The sequence below is a fragment of the Prionailurus viverrinus genome, chromosome E1 (assembly GCF_022837055.1).
Source record: "Prionailurus viverrinus isolate Anna chromosome E1, UM_Priviv_1.0, whole genome shotgun sequence".
Taxonomy (NCBI): domain Eukaryota; kingdom Metazoa; phylum Chordata; class Mammalia; order Carnivora; family Felidae; genus Prionailurus; species Prionailurus viverrinus.
The window spans coordinates 46,445,716-46,464,653 of record NC_062574.1 but is presented as its reverse complement, the minus strand read 5'-3'; the positions used below and the strand labels follow the sequence as shown (position 1 = coordinate 46,464,653).

The following is an 18,938-nucleotide window of genomic DNA, read 5'->3' as shown; positions in this document are numbered from 1 at the left end:
ACATTGCTCTTCTAAGAAGGAAACACGGCTGGGGCACCTGGGGGGCTCAGACAGTTCAGAGCCTGACTCTTGATTTAGTCTCAGGTCATGATCTCATGGTTTGTGGGTTCGAGCCCTGCATCAGTCTCTGCTGGCATTGTGGAGCTCCTTGGGATTCTCTCTCTCTCTCTCTCTCTCTCTCTCTCTCTTCTCTCTATCTCTCTGCCTCTCCCTCTCCCTCTCTCGCTCTCAGAATAAAAAATAAACTTAACAATGTATATATTTTGAGGCACCTGGGTGGCTCAGTCTGGTTAGGCATCTGACTTTGGCTCGGGTCATGATCTTGGGAATCGTGAGTTCGAACCCCGTGTGAGGCTCTGTGCTAACAGCTCAGCGCCTGGAGGCTGCTTCGGATTCTGTGTCTCATTCTCTCTCTGCCTCTCAAAAATAAATAAACTTTAACAAAATTAAAAAATATATATGTATCTATATTTTAAAAGTATGTTAGAAAAAAAAGAAAGAAACACAACTTCTCCTTCCCCATGAGTCTCCTTCTCGTGGATCCTTACTTCTTTTTTTTTCTCTCTCTCTCTCTCTCTCTGGAGGGTCGGTACTTCTGAGAAGCTTTGCAACCACAGAGGAAGTTCACCAAGAGCAGGGTGAAGCTGGTCAGAGCAGGAGAAGCTGTGGCAGCCCCACCCAGAAAGGACACCACATTGGGAAGGGCCCTGCCAGCACCTGGGGCATTGGGTTTGTTCTGTTTGATGCCAGATATGTCCTGAATGGAGTTTTCTTTTCTTCCTTTTTTCCCCAGTATTTTTCAATGCTTATTTATTTTTGAGAGAGAGAGAGAGAGTGCACAAGCAGGGGAGGGACAGAGAGAGAGGGAGACAGAGAATCCAAAACAGGCTCCAAGCTCTGAGCTGTCAGCACAGAGCCTGACGTGGAGCTTGAACTCACGAACCATGAGATCATGACCTGAGTCAAAGTCAGATGCTTAACTGACCAAGCCACCCAGGTGTCCCCTGAATGATATTTTCTTAACCAATGAGGCTAAAGGATGAAGTTTCTAGCACTTTCCCTGCCTGGTCTCTGAAGCATCTCTCCCTACAGCTTACCGGTCTGGCTTGTTCCACCTGCCTTGGGCTTCCAGATCCTCATGGCTGGTCTCCTTATGTGCCCCCTGCGCCCCAGCCCGGCTGTCTGGAAGTCAAGTCTCCACCCAGAATGGGATCCAGATTCAGCCCCAACAGCTCTCCTGGGCTCCTCCTAAACCCATGCCGTGGAGGCTAACAGCGAAGAGGCCTGGGGGCTGGGCTTCCTCTGGGCACCACTGTCTCATCTCATCTTGCTGGAAGGGGACCCTGAATTCCTCCACCCCAGGTCCTAATTTGCTGGTCATCTTTCTTCAAATCTTTTCTTAGCTTAGGAACATCAGACCTACAGCTCCCTGCCCACGTCCTGCTCTGCCAGCTCCAACAGAGGTCATGAATCACCCTTGAATCTGTGCAGCCCCAAGACTGGGGCCAACTCATCATGGCCAGGACAGAAGGTGTCCTGAGGGTAGAGGTCAGCCTCAGTCCCCGAGAGATGGGACCACCGTGCAGTGGGGAGCTGCAGAGATGACTTTGGGGGAATGAGGGCCAAGGCTACTGTTCCCACTGAAAACATGGGTCTGGGGCCAGGTCTGATCCTCACGCCCTCGTTTATTCATCCACTCATTCACTCATTCATTCATACATTCAACAAATGCAACTAAATTACCTACTGACTCCAGGCACCGTTTTCAGGGCACATTGACTATTGTATGAATGAGGGGAGCCCCCCGGATGTCTCCTCCTGTACATTTGGCTTGAAATGCAAGAACCTGACCTCATATCAATTGCCCCCTTTTTATCACTGAATAGAAAGGTTTCAGGTGAGAAGGTAAATCATGGGTTCTCCTCTGGCAGCCACCATTGGAGATGATTTAGAAAGCACAGCTTGGGATTCAAACAGTAATGAGATACTGCTACCCACCTACTAGAATAGCCAAAATCCAAAACATCCACAACACTAAATGCTGGTGATGGTGTGGAACCCTCGTCCATTGCTGGCGGGAATGCACATGGATTTTTATAGCAGTTTTATTCTCTTTTGTTTTCAATATTTATTTATTTATTTATTTATTTATTTTGAGAGAGACAGAGACAGCATGAGTGGGGGAGGGGCAGAGAGAGGGATAAAGAGAGGGTCCCAAGCAGGCTCTGTGCTACCAGCACAGAGCCTGACGTGGGGCTCGAACCCTCGAAACTGTGACATCATGACCTGAACCGAAACTGAGAGTCAAACACCCAGGAGCCCCAGTAAGTCCCAAATTCTAAAGGAACTATGGAGGCCGCCCCTCGTTCCTCTGGCTGACCCTGACCCTCCTCTGGGGTGGGACCTAGCCTCACTTGCCCCCAGGCTCCTGGGTCTCCCTCCACCTTTATGAGGAGCTCTAAGGGGTGACACAGACCGCATCTGATTCCCAAAGCTTCTGTCACTGGAACCCTCAGCACATCATCTAGGATACCAGAAACACTATCCGTGTCATCAGCCAGTCATCTGGTATACCCACTCACGGTGTCTGCCACTTTCAACAAGAAATAAGAAGCTAGAGGAGGCTGCATTTAGAATGAACCAGAAGCTTACCAACAGGTTTTAACAAGTTACCAAGAAATGTTGACCAGGATAAGAGGGAAGGAAGACAACTCTAGTTCAGGCACAATGAATAACAGATACCTGAAGACAGGAAGTTGGGGAGGGAGACACCATAGGGTGATGGTTAACATGATGGCATCTGAAACTGGACAGACCTGAGTTCACACCCCAGCTCTGTTGTTTCCTTGCCTGCCATCTCAGACCTTTTGCTCTCACTAACCATCAATTTCCTCACCTAGAAAATGGGGATGAACACAGATCCTGTCTCACAAAGCTATCATGACCACGGGGATTAAAGAACACCCTGCAGGCCAAGCGTTAGCTCAGAGCTCTCAGTCCACTCTTGGAAGTGCTTGGGGAAGTCAGTGAGAAACCAGGACCACTCAGGCTCTTTGAGACATCTTTCCAGGCAGATGAGAGAGGAGACCCAGAAGTTCTGGGCAATGGGACAGCTCCCTCAGGACACTAGCTCCTCACAGAGGACACAAAATAACACTAAATTACCTGAAAGCAGACCAGAAAGGACCTGGAAAGGGACTCATAAAAGAGTTTATCTGGTTTGGCAGGTAAAGCAAAGTACATTAAAAAAAAAATTCTTCTTGGGAATGCAAGCTGGTGCAGCCCTTCTGGAAAACAGTATGGATGTTCTTCAAAAAACTAAAAATAGAACTACCCTACGACCCAGAAATTGCACTACTAGGCCTTTATCCATGGGATACAGTGTGCTATTTCAGAGGGACACATGCACCCCCGTGTTTATGGCAGCACTATCAATAACAAAAGTATGGAAAGGGCCCAAATGTCCATCAAGGGATGAATAGATAAAGAAGATGTGGTGTATACACACACACACACACACACACACACACACACACACACACAATGGAGTATTACTCGGCAATCAAAAAGAATGAAATCTTTCCATTTGCAACTACATGGATGGAACTGAAGGGTATTATGCTAAGTGAAATTAGTCAGAGAAAGACAAAAATCATATGACTTCACTCCTATGAGGACTTTAAGAGACAGAACAGATGAACATAAGGGAAGGGAAACAAAAATAATATAAGAACAGGGAGGGGGACAAAACAGAAGAGACTCATAAATATGGAGAACAAACTGAGGGTTGCTGGAGGGGTTGTGGGAGGGGAGATGGGCTAAATGGGTAAGGGGCACTAAGGAATCTACTCCTGAAATCATTGTTGCACCATATGCTAACTAACTTGGATGTAAATTTTAAAAAATAAAAAATAAAACTAAAAATATTCTTCTGAAAAACATAAAATTATATAAATTCTTCTGTGCTAGTTGGTCCCCAAGATAAAGCTTAACTCCTGGGAATTCACTATGTGGTTTAAACCTGGGTTTTACTGAAAGAGCCTCTTCCTTTTTAAGAAGGAATTAACGGTTTGGATGACTCACTAGACACAGCTGGGTGGCAACAGAGCCGAAGTGAAAGACAAGCTCCTAGATCCCTCAGGTGGAAGTGCACAGTGGTGCCAGCCCAGAGTGAGCCACCTGAGTTCACACCCAGAACTGGGAACTTGAATCTTATGTAATCCACCTCTGCAGGTAGCAACAAGAAGGGGACAAGAGGGGCGCCTGGGTGGCTCAGTTGGTTCAGCGTCCGACTTTAGCTCAGGTCATGATCTTACAGTTCATGGGTTCGAGCCCCGCATCAGGCTCCGTGCTCACAGCTCGGAGCCTGGAGCCTGCTTTGGATTCTGTGTCTCCCTCTCTCTCTGCCCCTCCCCTGCTCACACTCTGTCTGTCTGTCTGTCTGTCTCTCTCTCTCTCTCTCTCAAAAATAAATAAACATTTAAAAATAATTAAAAATGAAATAAAATAAAAAATAAATTAAAAAGAACAGAAAAAGAAACCTAGCCCCTGGGGCAAATCCAGCCTTGCCCTACCATCAACCCAGAGTGATGTGATAGATGCTGCAGATAAGGGAAGCTCCCTGAGCCACTGCTGGCACCCCTCCTGGGAAGCTGGGCCTGGGCCCCTCAGCCAATCTCTGGTCCATCCCTTGGTCCTGGCCCCGACGTCGTCCCAGTCAGAGCCTGGTGGAAGGTGACCCGGAAGCCACACGCGGTCACCAGTCCTCTTGTGTACCATCTCCCTTCTGGCACATTCGGACTCTCTCAATCTCATTCAGACACTCTGCACACCGGTATTGTGTACTAAGCAGGCAAGAAACACTGCAGGGGACACTGTGGGGGACTCCAGAGGAAACAGATCCCAAAGAAACCTGGCCACACACCTCTCACCTGGCGAGAGGATAAACAAGTCTTGCTCAGCAATGAAAAAAAACCACAACTGGGGCACCAGGGTGCCTCAGTTGGTTAAGCAACTCTTGATTTCGGCTCAGGTCATGATCTCACGGTTCCTGAGTTCAAGCCCTGCATCGGGCTCTGCACTCACATCCCACAGCCTGCTTGGGATCCTCTCTCCCCTCTCTCTCTGCCCCCCCCCCCTGCTCTTTCTCTCTCTCTGTTTCTCAAAAATAAATAAATGTTAAAAAAATGTTTTTAAAGAAACAACCTACCAGATGCACTAGAGCAGGGAAGGGTCATGCTAAGTGAGAGAAGCCAGGTGCAAAAGACAAAGTCTACATGATTCCCTTCAGATACAATTCTGGGAGGGGCAAAAAAGAAGCAATAATAGAGACAGAAAGCAGACTGGTGGTTCCCCAGGGCTGGGGTACAGGGGGATGGGGAGTGACCATTGTATGGGGTTTCTTTTGCTGTGATGAAAGTATTTTGGAACAAAATCAATGTGGTGATTGCATGACATTGTGAATGTACTAAAAGCCACATGAAAATGGTTCAATTTATTTTGTGTGAGTTTCATCTAAAATTCACATTTTAGGGCACCTGGGTGGCTCAGTCAGTTAGGCATCTGACTCTTGATTTCGGCTCAAATTTTGATCTCAATGTTTGTGGGACTGAACCCCACATTGGGCTCTGTGCTGACAGCATGGAGCCTGCTTGGGATTCTCTCTCTCCCTCTCTCTCTGCCCCTCCCTGCTTGTGCTCTCTATCTCTCAAAATGAATAAATAAACATTTAAAAAAATAAAATAAAATTCAGAACCAGAAAAGACCCCGCATAGCCAAAGCCATCTTGAAAAAGAAAACCAAAAGCAGGAGGCATCGCAATCCCGGACTTCAAGCTGTATTACAAAGCTGTAATCATCAAGACAGTATGGTACTGGCACAAAAACAGACACTCAGATCAATGGAACAGATTACAGAACCCAGAAATTGACCCACAAATGTTTGGCCAACTGATCTTTGACAAAACAGGAAAGAATATCCAATGGAATGAAGACAGTCTCTTCAGCAAATGGTGCTGGGAAAACTGGACAGCAACATGCAGAAAAATGAACCTGGGCCACTTTCTTACACCGTCCACAAAATTAACTCAAGATGGATGAAAGATCTAATGTAAGACAGGAAGCCATCAAAATCCTAGAGGAGAAAGCAGGCAAAAACCTCTTTGACCTCAGCCACAGCAACTTCTTACTCAACACGTCTCCAGTGTCAAGGGAAACAAAAGCAAAGCTGAACTATTGGAACCTCATCAAAATAAAACTCTTCTGCACAGCGAAGGAAACAATCAGCAAAACTAAAAGGCAACCAACAGAATGTGAGACGATATTTGCAAATGACATATCAGATAAAAGGTTAGTCTCCAAAATCTATAAAGAACTTATCAAACTCAACACCCAAAAACCAAATAATCCAGTGAAGAAAGGGGCAAAAGACATGAATAGACACTTCTCCAAAGAAGACATCCAGATGGCCAACTGACACATGAAACAATGCTCAACATCACTCATCATCAGGGAAATACAAATCAAAACCACAATGAGATACCACCTCACACCTGTCAGAATGGCTAACATTAACAACTCAGGCAACAACGGACGTTGGCGAGGATGTGGAGAAAGAGGATCTCTTTTGCCCTGCTGGTGGGAATGCAAACTGGTACAGACACTCTGGAAAACAATATGGAGTTTCCTCAAAAAACTAAAAATAGGGCTACCCTACGACCCAGCAATTGCACTATTAGGCATTTATCCACGGGATACAGGTGTGCTGTTTCAAAGGGACACATGCACCCCCCATGTTTATAGCAGCACTATCAACAATAGCCAAAGAACAGAAAGAGCCCAAATGTCCATCGATGGATGAATGAATAAAGAAGATGTGGTATATATATATATATATATATATATATATATATACACAATGGAGTATTACTCAGCAATCAAAATGAAATCTTGCCATTTACAACTATGTGGATGGAACTGGAGGGTATTATGCTAAGTGAAATTAGTCAGTCAGTGAAAGACAAATATATGACTTCACTCATATGAAGAATTTAAGATACAAGACAGATGAACATAAGGGAAGGGAAGCAAAAATAATATAAAAACAGGGAGGGGAACAAAACAGAAGAGACTCTTAAATATAGAGACCAAAGAGAGGGTTGCTGGAGGAGTTTTGGGAGGGGGGATGGGCTAAATGCGTAAGGGATATTAAGGAATCTACTCCTGAAATCATTGATGCACTATATGCTAACTAACTTGGGTGTAAATTAAATAATTAACTAATTAAAAAATAAAGAAATAAAATAAAATTCACATTTTAGGTGAATCCCACATAAAAAAAGACAAAAAAATCTATAATTTTTTAAAGCAGCTCAGTGGTTGCCAGAGACTGAAGGTGGGGTGTGGACTGACAGCAAAAGGGCACGAGGGAACTTTCCAGAGTGATGGAAGATTTCCACCTTATGAGTGTGGTAGTAGTTTCACAGTTATATCCATTTACTAAAACTTGTCCAACTGTGTACTTACAGTTAGGGATTTTCATTTTACTATAAATTACACGTCAAAGAAGCTTTTTAAAAAAAGTTCTCAAATGGAAGCACCTGGGTGGCTCAGTTGGTTAAGTGTCCAACTCTTGATCTCAGCTCAGGTCATGATCTAGAAGTCCGTGAGTTCGAGCCCTCCATCAGGATCTGCGCTGCCATGAGGAGCCTGCTTGGGGTTCTCTGTCTTCTTCTCTCTGCCCCTCCCCTGCTCATATTCTCTCTCTCTCCCCTCCCCCTCTCAAAAAGAAATAAGCAATAAAAAAAAAAAATTGCCTCCCAACATTGTCAAATGTTCTCCGAGGGCAAAATCCTCCCAGTGGAGAACCACTGGAGCAGGCGCATAGTAGTAGATCTTCCGTTGTGGCTTCTGTACCTCATAGCCTCACTTGTGTGTCATCTGCTGGTCTCTGCCTGCCTTCTGGGGGACCTGTCCAGATCACAATGTCCCCTTCGGTCACAAATCTGCTGTTCAGCATGATCATTATGGGTTTTTTTTAATTAGTTAATTTATTTATTTTTTAATGTTTTACTTATTCTTAGAGAGAGACAGACAGAGCATGAGCGGGTGAGGGACTGAGCGAGAGGGACACAGAATCCGAAGCAGGCTCCAGGCTCTGAACTGTCAGCACAGAGCTCCACATGGAGCTCGAACCCACAAGCCCTGAGATCATGACCTGAGACAAAGTCAGATGCCTAACCGACTGAGCCACCCAGGCACCCCCAGTATGTTTTTTTAAATTTTTTTGACATTTATTCATTTTTGAGAGACAGAACACAAACAGGGGAGAGGCAGAGAGAGAGGGAGACAGAAAATCTGAAGCAGGCTCCAGGCTCTGAGCTGTCAGCACAGAGCCTGACGCGGGGCTCAAACTCATGGTCTGTGAGATCATGACCTGAACTGAAGTTGGACACTCAACTGACTGAGCCACCCAGGCGTCCCTTTAATGTTTTCTTTTGTTAAGCCCATCCAACAGACTTTATATTCTTCATCAGATCATCTCAACAACAGAAGTCTCCAGAGAATTAAACCTATAGTTGGTTCTACTGACTTTTATGGTGGCTTGTTTCCTTCTGTGCTCAATAATATTATAGTGGGAGCTTGCATTTGGCTAAATTTAATGTGGCCAAATGTGGATTGAGAATGGCTTCCCTCCGGGAAGTATTCATGTTTGCTTCTGCTGGGTATCATTTTAATTTAAGTTTTCCTGCTTTGGGTTTCCCTACGTGTGGGAAGGGTAAATTTGAATCCCAGCCTCATGCTTACAATTCTCAAAGGATGCTATTCATATTATCATGATTGTTCATACCGTTTTCTCCTTGAAGCTCCAATAAAAGCAGGTTATAGTTATCATTAATTATTATTACTATTACTGTTTGAATCATTTCCCTTTGTTCACAAGCAGGTAATTCCTAATCTACTATTTTCCTGAGGACGCAGACCCTTTAGGGATTCTGGTCTTAAATCGTGTCTTAAGTACAGCTCCTCCCTTTCAGTGGCCTGAGTCTACTGTGCCCCAGACTCTGAGTTCATTCCAGAACACTGACCTCCCTGTAAGAGCACTTGGCGGGAGTAGCCACAAGCTTCCTCTCTGGTTTCACTGGTAACTATTCATTTTGGAGTTTTAGTTGCTTTGTGTGGCCTTTGGGGATGCCCTTGGAGTTGGCTGAGGCAAGTTGCTTCCTACTCTTTGCATCATGGTCTCAGCATTGCCTTCATCGTGTGGCTGGTCCTCCCCCAGAGAGTGTGAAGTAAACAGTGATCACACCCAGACTCAGGGCTTCTGGGAAAGAAAATCGGGTGATCGCTCTGAGAAACCTTCCAGGAGCCCTGACCACCAGCTCTCCCATGACATCTCATTGGCTGGTTGAGACAAAGGTGACACCTTGAACCGATCACTCATTCACATGGGGAGGGGGGAGGACAGCCAGACAAGATGGTGGCTCCATCTTGGGGGAACAGAAGTTGTGTAGGAGGCCATCCAGATGTCTGCCACAGAAACCTTCCTAGAACCCACTCTATTCTCTGGCCCATCTGGTATCTTCTTGGATCCCTGTGCCTTGGTTTATGTAAACAAGACAAACTCCCTGATCTCACACCCACTTCTCAAGGCCTTGGGCTCTCTGTGAGCTGAGCTTTGGGAAAGTGACTCTTTCCTCCTCTCCTGGGTTTCCCAAATCAGTTTCCCCTTGGGCAATAGCAACTCCTTTTTTTTTGCAAACAGAAGGCTCCTCGAGGGCACAGACTTCTCACAGCTCAAGTCTTGCCTTAGCCATCCTCTCTTTCCTGCTTTTTTTTTTAAACATGTATTTATTTTTGAGAGACAGAGAGAGACAGAGCATGAGTGGGGGAGAGGCAGAGAGAGGGGGAACACAGAATCCAAAGCAAGCTCCAGGTTCTGAGCTGTCAGCACAGAGCCCGATATGGAACTTGAACTCAGGGGCCACAAGATCATGACCTGAGCCAAAGTCGGACGCTTAACTGCCTGAGTCACCCAGGCGCCCCCTCTCTTTCCCACTTTTAAGGATAAACCCAGGTGATTGTGGCCCTGGTAACAACAACTATTAATACTTTATTCAGCTGTTAATTTCTCTCTGAAATTTTTCCAGATTTCTGAGGGAACAACTGCCCTTTCAGTGCTAAGGCCCTTTAAGCTAGCTCAGCTCTCCTCCATGTTCCCAGGAAGGGTATGTCCTCAGGGCATCCTCACCTGGCATCAGCAGAAGAAAGATGGGGCATTGCTGGTGTGGGCCTGGGAGCAGGAAGAATCCGAAATTCTACGAGGCACAGACCAGAGTCCCCAGTTAGGAGGTCCCCAGTATATGGTGGTAGAGTTTAGTCTGATCCTTTGCCAGAGACACCTAATTGAGCCTCAGTGACATCCCTGCTCAGCTACTGGTGATCATCCCTTCAGACAGAGCAGCCAGAGACAGCACAAGATGTCATCTGACATCTGGTCCTCAAGTTTATACAGGAAGTGGAGGACTTTTGGATGTGTCTTCCGATGTCTCATTTGGTGATGTGCACCTGCTGTGAGCCCTTGGTGTGCTGTGATTTGCTCCCCGCTCCAACCAACCTTGGGAAAAAACAAACAAACGTAGATTATATTACCAGGATTATAAAGAACTGACAGTCCCTCCCCATGTTGGTAACACAGAGGCTACCGCAGAATCATATGGGTCTCCACCACCCACCATTTGATATCATGTTCCAAAGATAAGATGAATACCAGTGAAACTGATCCTAATAAAGCAAATATGGGAAGGGGAAAAAAATCCCTCGCTAACCAGAACCTAATTTTCAAACAGGAAACAGGGGCAGAATGGTTGTCTTTGAGACTTTTATTTAGGGCACAAAGAGAGAAAATGACAGCCTTGGAGAGGAAGGGTGGCTGGCCACAGGCAGAAGTGGTAGTGCAATAAAGAAGCTTGCCACATGTAGAACATCCGATGCATTCTCCTTATTAACTCACCAAGACAAAGCTCATGGCCGCATTTCCAAAACTCGACCCAGCTCTGTACATTTCTGGCACCGTTACCTTTTTTAATACATGAAATAAAGACGCAGCTGGAGGGGTGGAAGGAGAAGGTAGATGGAAAGGGATCTGGGCTGGGAGCTGGGTAATTAGCAACCAGACCAATATGGTAGCCCCAAGCCGCATGTGGTTACTGAGCATGTGACGGTGTGGCCGGTGGGCACTGAGATGCACCGTAAGCATCAAATATACACCTGGCGTTGAAGATTTATTATGAAAAACCAATTTTTAGTATCTCCATATCATCAAATGATAATATTTTGAGTGTACTAGGTTAAATCAAATGTACTACTGAAATTAATTTCACCTTTTTAAAAAGTTTTTTTAACATGGCTCCTAGGAAATTTAAAATTACACATGTGGCTCCCATTAGAGTTCTACTGGACATTGCTGGGGGTAAGATCCACATGAGGTTGGGATTTGCTGCCTTTTATACATCAGGAGAAGCAGGAGCTGGAGAGGAAGGATTCTGAGCCTTCCCCAGCACTTCTTGGGGAATTATCCGGGGAAGGGGGTGCTTCTTGATGGCAGGAGGAGGGGACATGAGGCTAGAGGGACAGGTTTGGGTCAGAGTTCATCCCACTAAAAAGATGATGATCTGAGAATAAAATCAGGATGGGCACTGTACAGATTTTCTAGTTTTTCCTCTCTGGGTAAATCTCTTGAATGCCGTTAGACTCAAAAAGAATAATAATTTTTAAACACTAATTTTTAAAATAATAATTTTTTTAAAAGGAACAAATAACTCTGCCTTGGATTGTACATCAGTTAATAAGGCTGAGTTCATCAAGCACCCTGAGAAAGCCTTGGGGGGGGTGGTGATCATATCAAGACAGACACCCCCAGTCCTGGGTAATGGGAGCCAAAGAGCGCTATAGTGAGGTCAGGACATGTGGATCCTGGTCCTGGTGCTGATGTGACTGTCTCCTTGATCTCCCTCCTCCTTTCCTCCCAATGTCCCATGTGCAGTGAGGGCATAGATGTGATGGCTTCTGACAGACTTTTCATCTTAAATTTCTAGAACTCCTGATCCCTCTTTCTGCACATCAGGCACCAACAAATGTTTGTCATTGGTAGCAACGAGTGGAAGGAGGAAGAGGAAAGCTATGAATCAGGAACTTTGTTTGTTTCGGTTACTTCCACATTCCCTGGGTGCGGGCAGCCCCTGGTACCTAAAACAGTTAGTAAATAGATGCAAAATAAGGATAAGGGAATGGGGAAATGACAGAAAATGGGGTGCCTGTTTGTACGAGGGCGGTCTGTCTCTGAGAAGGACGAGGTAATTTATTAAGCTTTTATTTAAATTCCAGTTAGTTGGGGTGCCTGGGTGGCTCAGTCGGTTGAGTGTCCGACTTCAGCTCAGGTCATGATCTCGCGGTTCGTGGGTTCGAGCCCCGCGTCGGACTCTGTGCTGACAGCTCAGAGCGTGGAGCCTGCTTTGGAGTCTGTGTCTCCTTCTCTCTCTGCCCCTCCCCTGCTCATGCTTTGTCTCACTCTGTTTCTCAAAAATAAATAAATGTAAAAAAAAATTTTTTTTAATAAATAAATAAATTCCAGTTAGTTAACATGCAGTGTCGTATTAGTTTCACGTGATTCACCACTTTCGTACGTCACCCGGTGCTCATCGCAAGTGAGCTCCTTAATCCCCATTGCCTGTTCCACCCACTCACCACCCACCTCCCCTCTGGTACCCTCCAGTTCCTTCTCTATAATTAAGAGTCTGGTTTGGGGGGGCACCTGGGTGACTCAGTCAGTTAAGTGTCTGACTTTGGCTCAGGTCATGATCTCCCCGTTCGTAAGTTCGAGCCCCACACCAGGCTGTCTGCTGTTAGTACGGACCCCACTTCAGACACTCTGTTCCCCTCTCTGCTCCTCTCCCACTCATGCTCGCTCTCAAAAATAAACATTAAAAAAAAAAGTCTGTTTCCTGGTGAGAAGGGAAAGGTAATTTAAATTATATCTCAGCACTGGGGAGACAGAGAGAGGAAGTTTAGAAGGACACATAGAATGTTTTCCAGGACCGACGGATGAGTGTCATGATTTAACTTAACCTTGATAAGCCAAACCGACCCTCTAAACAAGAGGCTGTCAACCAGGGACAATTTTGCCCCCTAGGGGACATACTCCATTTGTATGCAGTGTCCAGAACAGGTCAGTCTATAAAGACAGAAGGTAAATTAGTGGCTACCAGAGATGAGGGAAGGAAAAGTGGGGTTCCTGGTACAAAGTTTGTTTGGGAATAAAAAAATGTTCTGAAATTAGATAGTGGTAGTGGTTGTACAACTTTGTATGTATGCTGAGAACCACTGATTTGTATACTTTCAAAGGGTGAATTTATAGAATGTGAACTGGATCTTCAAAAGCAATCACTCAACAACATCGAATAGTGCCAAGTTTGAGAGACTCTAATCTAGACAAAAATGGGAAGCCAATAGTAGGTTATCTGGTGATGGGACCCAGAGGAAGGGAGAGACCAAGGGGGCCATTGGAAGCCAGCCTGGCTGTGGAAGGGGAGCCCCCAGTGCAGGGACACCTGCTCTCACCCACGTTCCCGAGCTACCTTCTGCCCACTCAGGCAACCTGCCAGTGAGCTGACATCAGAAAAATGGGGGAGGGCAGGAAGGCATTCAGATCCCTGGGAAGGAATGTTCCCCAGATAAGTCCCTTGGGTTGAGTATCATAAAGCTGAGCCTTTCCACTTGCCTGGATAGAGTCTGGGTTCTAGATTTGCAAGCCTGAGGACCAGACTCGGGCAAATTCACCAGAGTGATGTTTCTGGAAAAGACTGTTAAGGACTCCAAGCCCTCATCCTACTCACACACATTCTTCTTTCCTCCCACCGCTGTGTCCCCCCTGCATGTTAAATGGCTGTGCTGTGCCTGAAATTCACAAGGAAGGAGAAGTGCCTACAAGAAGCATTCAGAAAGAATCCATGGACAGGTGGTCAGGGGAGGGAGGGGAAGTGACATCACAGGTCGCCACTAACATTGGGTAATGTGAGCACACGCACCGTGTTGACAGCTGGCATGCCTCAATCAATGCCCATCCCACTGTCCCTCCCGCAGCTGTAGCTGGTGGGTAAGGCTAGTCTCAAACCCACTTGGCTGGTGAAGGAAGTCAGCTTGAAGAAGGTGACTCAGGCCTATTTGGAGCCTGGTCCTGAATCCAGGCTCCATACAGTGTAGACTAGGGTGCGCCCCTTCACTTCCCCAGACCTCAGTTTTCACATCTGTGGAATGGGTGACGTCTGACCCCCTCCATCCCTTCCAGACAGACTTCTCATGAGTCTGAGCGAGGACAGGATACCTGTTTCCAGACACCTGGCCAGGCCTCTCCAATGATTGACTGGGCTGTGATTTTTATTATCTGTCCACCCCCTCCTAGGGAACAAGGTAGAGAAGGAAGGGACACCATGTATCTTCTTCACTGCTTTCTCTCTGGTGTGAAGTACAGGATGCCCTCTACCCCTGCACATAATAGGTGTTCAATAAATATTTATTAAATGAATGAAAACAATGCAACCGTATATAAAAGAATGAGGTAGGAGCACCTGGGTGTCTCATTTGGTTAAGCATCCAACTCCTGATTTCAGCTCGGGTCATGATCTCACGGTTCATGAGATCAAGGCCCAAGTCAGGCTCTGTGCTGACAGTGTGGAGCCTGCTTGGGATTTTCTTTCTTTTCTTTCTTTCTTTCTTTCTTTCTTTCTTTCTTTTTCTTTCTTTCTCTCTGCCTCTCCCATGCTTGCTCTCTCTCAAAAAACAAATCAATAAAAAGTAAAAACAAAAAAGAATGAGGGGCACTTGCGTGGCATGAGTTGGTTGAGCGTCTGACTTCGGCTTAGGTCATGATCTCACAGTTTGTGAGTTCGAGCCCTGAGTCGGGCTCTGTGCTGACAGCTCAGAGCCTAGAGCCTGCTTCGAATTTTGTGTCTCCCTCTCTCTCTGCTCCTCCCCGGCTCATGCTCTGTCTCTCTCTCTCTCTCCTTCAAAAATAAATTTAAAAAAATTTTTTAAAGTTAAAAAAAAAACCAGAATGAGGTAGATTTATACATGCTAGTGTGGAAAGGTCACCCACATATATGCAGTGAAAATAGTGATCTTTTCAGAAAGAAATACTTTTAACATAACAATAAATTTACTGAAGGCTATGTAATAAATAGAAAACAAGAGTTACTTTCATGGAAGATTAGTATACTGGAGCCTGGGAAGGCCAAAGAGAACTTTTCATTATATACTTTCTTGCAGTGTTAGAATTTTCTGAGCACTCTATGGACTTTTTTCTTTTACTTCACCTTTCTTTTTCCTTTCCTTCTGTATTTTTATGTTCAGAGACATTATCTAAGTATAGAATTATACGGTCTTTTCTGAATTAATGATATTTTAATTAAAAGCAATGAGATCTCAAGAGGCACCTGGGTGGCTCAGTCGGTTAAGCGTCTGACTTCAGCTTAGGTCGTGATCTCACAGTTCATGAGGTCAAGCCCCACAGGGGGCTCTTTGCAGACAGTTCAGAGCCTGGAGCCTGCTTCAGATTCTGTGTCTCCTTCTCTCTCTGCCCCTTCCCCTCTCTCTCTTTCTCTCAAAAATAAATAAACATTAAAAAAAAAAGAAAAGCAATGCGATCTCATTTCTCTCAAATTGGCAAAAGTTTGTTTAAATAATTTTTTTGAGTACCATTCTCAGTAGCAATGGGATATGCTAAAGCATACTCATTAAACAGCTATGTGTCTGGCTGGAACCTGGCCACCATCCTTATGATTTGTTCTAATATGTTACTGTAAGACACTGGCTGTTGCAAATTGCATAAGGCAGCTGAGGTTGACCCTGTCACACCATCACTCTGCAAACAACCAATGTGCTCTGCTGGGCTCTATTGGTGGAGAGGGATGAGTTAGCCTCCCTCTTATAATTTATTAAAAGAAAGGTCACAAGGTCGGGGCGCCTGGGTGGCTCAGTCAGTTAAGCGTCACTAAAGCTCAGGTCATGATCTCACGGCTCCTGGGTTTCAGGCCCCAGATGGGGCTTTGTGCTGACAGCCTGCTTTGCATTCTCTGTCTCACTCTCTCTCTCTGCCCCTCCCCCACTCATGCAGGTGTCACATGGGTCTTATAGACTTACTTAACAATTACTATAAAGAAGAAGGAAGGGGCGCCTGGCTGGCGCAGTCGGTTAAGCGTCCGACTTCAGCCAGGTCACGATCTCGCGGTCCGTGAGTTCGAGCCCCGCGTCAGGCTCTGGGCTGATGGCTCAGAGCCTGGAGCCTGTTTCTGATTCTGTGTCTCCCTCTCTCTCTGCCCCTCCCCCGTTCATGCTCTGTCTCTCTCTGTCCCAAAAATAAATAAACGTTGAAAAAAAAATTAAAAAAAAAAAAGAAGAAGGAAGGAAGGAAGGAAGGAAGGAAAAAGAGAAAGAAGGAGAAGAAGGGAGGAATTCACACACCTGGAGAGCAGGTTTTGGTTCAAGGCCTCTGCTTGGTGCATCACGGACTCTGTCAACAATCCCGAAAGTAGACACTGTCAGCCCTTTTCCGCTTTCCTTCCCAGACACATGGGGCCCAGGATTTGCCCTTGGCCTGGATGTTAGGATGTGTTGTGGTTCATTTGCCCCAGGTGGCTCAGATTTGCATGTAAGGCAAAGGGGAGTCCAAAGGGTCAAGTTGAAAGTTGCTGAGGACTAGCAAGCCATAAATCAAAGGAATGGCAACAAAGAAGTCTCAGCAGTGAGAATCCAGGAGGGGGTGTCTGGAAAGAGTCTCAGAGGCAAAAAAAACAGCACAGAGGATTGGGGTGGGGGTGTGGTGGGGGAGTGGCGAGAGCCTTTATAAAGAGCTTTCTTCTGACCAGCCTGGCGAGGGAGAAAAGCACCAGAGGACAACTAGGCCATCCTTGGTTATGGTTGAGCCAACAGACTGGGGTGGCCTTGAATGCCAACCCCAGAATGTGGAGCTGGTAAGGGCAGATGTGAGATTTAACACCTGTTCTGTCTGACCCCAAATCTGCCACACCGGCTACAGGTGGGGTGACTGCCCTTCCCTCTGACATGCTGAGGTCAGGGTGGGAAGAATTCAGGAACTGAGAAGAGGCAATTGGGTGCTAAATAAGGGAGCTCAAGTTTGGGGAGGAATGGAATCTTCAGCACAATGACATCCACGGGGTGGATGGTTAGGGGAACTGCAAAGCAAGCAGGAGTCTTCCCGTCCTTACCCTGTTTCAGGCCCTTCCCCTGCTCAGCCGCACTGACCTGGAAAACCCAGAATTCCCTCCAGATCGGCCTACCAGCTGGAGCAAACACGCCCCGCTTGGAATCCAAGATGTGTGATTCCAGACGCAGCCACAAGGTGGAGACATACAGTTGTCCAATCCCTCTGTCTAGCTCCAAGGCCAGCTGCACTAAGGGGTTCACCCAAACAGCCGACTTGTTGGGCTGTAAGGTTTAAAAACAAACAAACATAGTCTTGAAATCATTTTCTAAGCCCGGGTAAGTAAGCCCTGGGTCATCTTTTGAAAGGACTCAGGCTAATGTAGAAATACCTTCCACCTCCTTGGACCAGCTATGAATATACGGATACCTAACCTAATGTTTTTCATCCTGCAAATGTTTATCAGGCTGGCAGTCTGTGGAGGGGAATCTGAACTGCAGAACAAGGGCCGGGCACCATGGGGAGAGGGCGCCATCCAGCACCCCTGGACACACAGCAGGACAGAACCTGGGTGTCCCAGGCTTACTCCAATGGAAGCCATGTAAGCAGCCTACTCACTGAAGATTCTAGAAAAAAATATGTACAGATATTAACATATTGAGAAACCAAATGTGGCAAAATGTTTTCAAAAAATAAGTGAATCTGGGTAAAGGATATATGGGACTTTTGGGTACTGCTTTCACATGTTTTTTGAAATTATTTCAAAATAGAGGGTTTTAAAACACTAAGAATCCAGGAGCCCTGGATGCAAGATTCAGACTTTCTTTTTTTTTTAATATTTATTTATTTATTTATTTTGAGAGAGAGAGCATGAGCAGGGGAGGGGCAGAGAGAAAGGGAGAGAGAGAATCCCAAGCAGGCTCCAGGCTCTGAGCCATCAGCACAGAGCCTGACGCAGGGCTCGAACTCACAAACCCCGAGATCATGACCTGAGCTGAAGTCAGATGCTCAACCGACTGAGCCATCCAGGTGCCCCTAAATCTTGGTAGATTAAAAAAAATAGATATCATACGAAGTATTTTCTCTAACCACAACAGGGTAAAGCTAGAAATCAATAACAGAAGTAAAACTAGAAAATTCACAAATTTGTGGGAAACTAAACAAAACAGTCTCACACAACCAATGGATCAAAGGAGGAATTACAAAATACTCAAAGATGAATGACAATAAAAACACAACACACCAAATGTGGAATGTAGCAAAAGCAGTGCTGGGGGGGGGGGTATTTATAGCTGGAAGGGCTTATGTTAAAAAATGAGAAAGATCTCTGGAGCGCCTGGGTGGCTTGGTTGGGCTTCCGACTCTTGATTTCAGCTCAGGTAGTGATCTCACAGTTGTGGGTCCAAGCCCTGCATTGGGCTTTGCCCTGAAAACGTGAGGCCTGCTTGGGATTCTCTGTCTCCCTCTTTCTCTGCCTCTCCCTCTCTCCCTCTCTCCCTCCCTTCCTCTCTCTCTCAAAATAAATACGTAAACTTACAAAAAAAAATTTTTTTAATGAGAAAGATCTCAAAAAAACCCCTAACTTTACAACTCAGACAACTAAAGAAAAAAAATAGAACAAAATAAACCAAAATCTACCAGAAGGTTGGAAATAATGAAGATTAGAGCGTAGATAAACAAAATAGAGAATATAAAAAAAAAAATAGAGAAAAATCAATGAAGCC

The 18,938-nt window shown here is 45.6% G+C and overlaps 1 protein-coding gene across 4 annotated transcripts in view; it reads right to left on the bottom strand.

The window, feature by feature from the left end:
- Window positions 1-10,037: 10,037 nt before the first annotated feature.
- Window positions 10,038-18,938, bottom strand: part of CD300A (CD300a molecule) — a 36,610-nt gene continuing 27,709 nt past the window's right edge. For 3 of the 4 annotated variants that reach the window (XM_047833285.1, XM_047833284.1, XM_047833283.1), the window contains one exon: window positions 10,047-10,614. In XM_047833285.1, coding sequence (XP_047689241.1) covers window positions 10,441-10,614 — 174 coding nt within the window. In that variant the 3' untranslated portion in view covers window positions 10,047-10,440. Of the gene's footprint in view, window positions 10,615-18,938 lie in introns of all 4 variants that reach the window. The other variant, XM_047833289.1, reaches the window with a different exon arrangement.